The sequence below is a fragment of the Hippocampus comes genome, unplaced genomic scaffold, assembly GCF_001891065.2.
Source record: "Hippocampus comes isolate QL1 unplaced genomic scaffold, H_comes_QL1_v1.1 scaffold48, whole genome shotgun sequence".
Taxonomy (NCBI): domain Eukaryota; kingdom Metazoa; phylum Chordata; class Actinopteri; order Syngnathiformes; family Syngnathidae; genus Hippocampus; species Hippocampus comes.
In genome coordinates this window covers 124,047-124,934 of record NW_017808403.1, presented here as the reverse complement: position 1 = coordinate 124,934, position 888 = coordinate 124,047, and the positions used below count along the sequence as shown (strand labels likewise).

At 61.5% G+C, this 888-nt stretch overlaps 1 protein-coding gene across 1 annotated transcript in view; it reads right to left on the bottom strand.

Moving 5' to 3' along the window:
- The window catches only part of tbc1d2 (TBC1 domain family, member 2), a 9,924-nt gene that overhangs the window by 5,106 nt on the left and 3,930 nt on the right, over positions 1 to 888 (bottom strand). The window contains exons 4-5 of the mRNA XM_019858198.1: positions 253 to 373; positions 33 to 183 (exon numbers count right to left, since the gene is read on the bottom strand). Of these exons, the coding sequence (XP_019713757.1) occupies positions 33 to 183; positions 253 to 373 (272 nt within the window). The remainder of the gene's footprint in view (positions 1 to 32; positions 184 to 252; positions 374 to 888) is intronic.

The following is an 888-nucleotide window of genomic DNA, read 5'->3' as shown; positions in this document are numbered from 1 at the left end:
AGTTCCGGCCGCTCCCGTTCGCTCTCGGCCGCCGCAAAGTCGGCGCGCGTTCGCTTTTCCCGCCGGGTAGCGGCGCCGTCGGCGGCGGCCTCCGCTTGGCGGACCCCGGCCGGAGCTTGCGCGGAGAAGACGCTTTGCGCCCACTCTTGAGACGACCTCTTTCGAAGGCCGTGGACCGTGTTCCTGTCACGGGACACAAAGAGTTGCTGGGAAAGGCGCTCCTCGTTTGTCTCCGAGGCAAAACGGACTCACTGGATTTGGATGAAAGGATGTTTGATGGACACGTTGGCGAGCGGCGTCCCGCGAGGTGCCTCCTTGGCGGCCTCCCGCCCCACCAGCCCCGCGGGACTCCTCAACAGCGGCAGGAAGTTCTCTGCGGCCAGAGCGAGCACAAGCACCGCGATTGCTCACTTGGACTTTCATGCCAGTCACCAGGGGGTGCCGCGAACGCTCCTCAGCCTCCCTCCCTCCCTCCATCCATCCATCCGCGTTCTCGACTTGACCCCTATCGATCCCAGCTGGCCATGGGCAAAATGCAGGGCACGCCCGCGGCTGCTCACAAACCGAGGGCTGGTCGGCAGTCGATGGCAAATTCAGTACGGGCAAATGTGCATTCGTACTCACATTGACACTCAGGCTGGGCGACTACGGGCAAAAAGAATACATTTCAAGAGAACAAGAACAGGAGGGTTCCTTTTACAGTGAACTCCAACGGGGCAGTCACGAGACAGCTTGAAGCACGCTCAGAGTCGGCAGTCCAACGTGCACGTCGCACGCTTGCTGCAAGCAACGCGCTGCACTCGTGATGCATTCACAACACTTATGCGCACACGCACGCACGCACGCACGCACGCACGCACACACACACACACACACACACACACACAC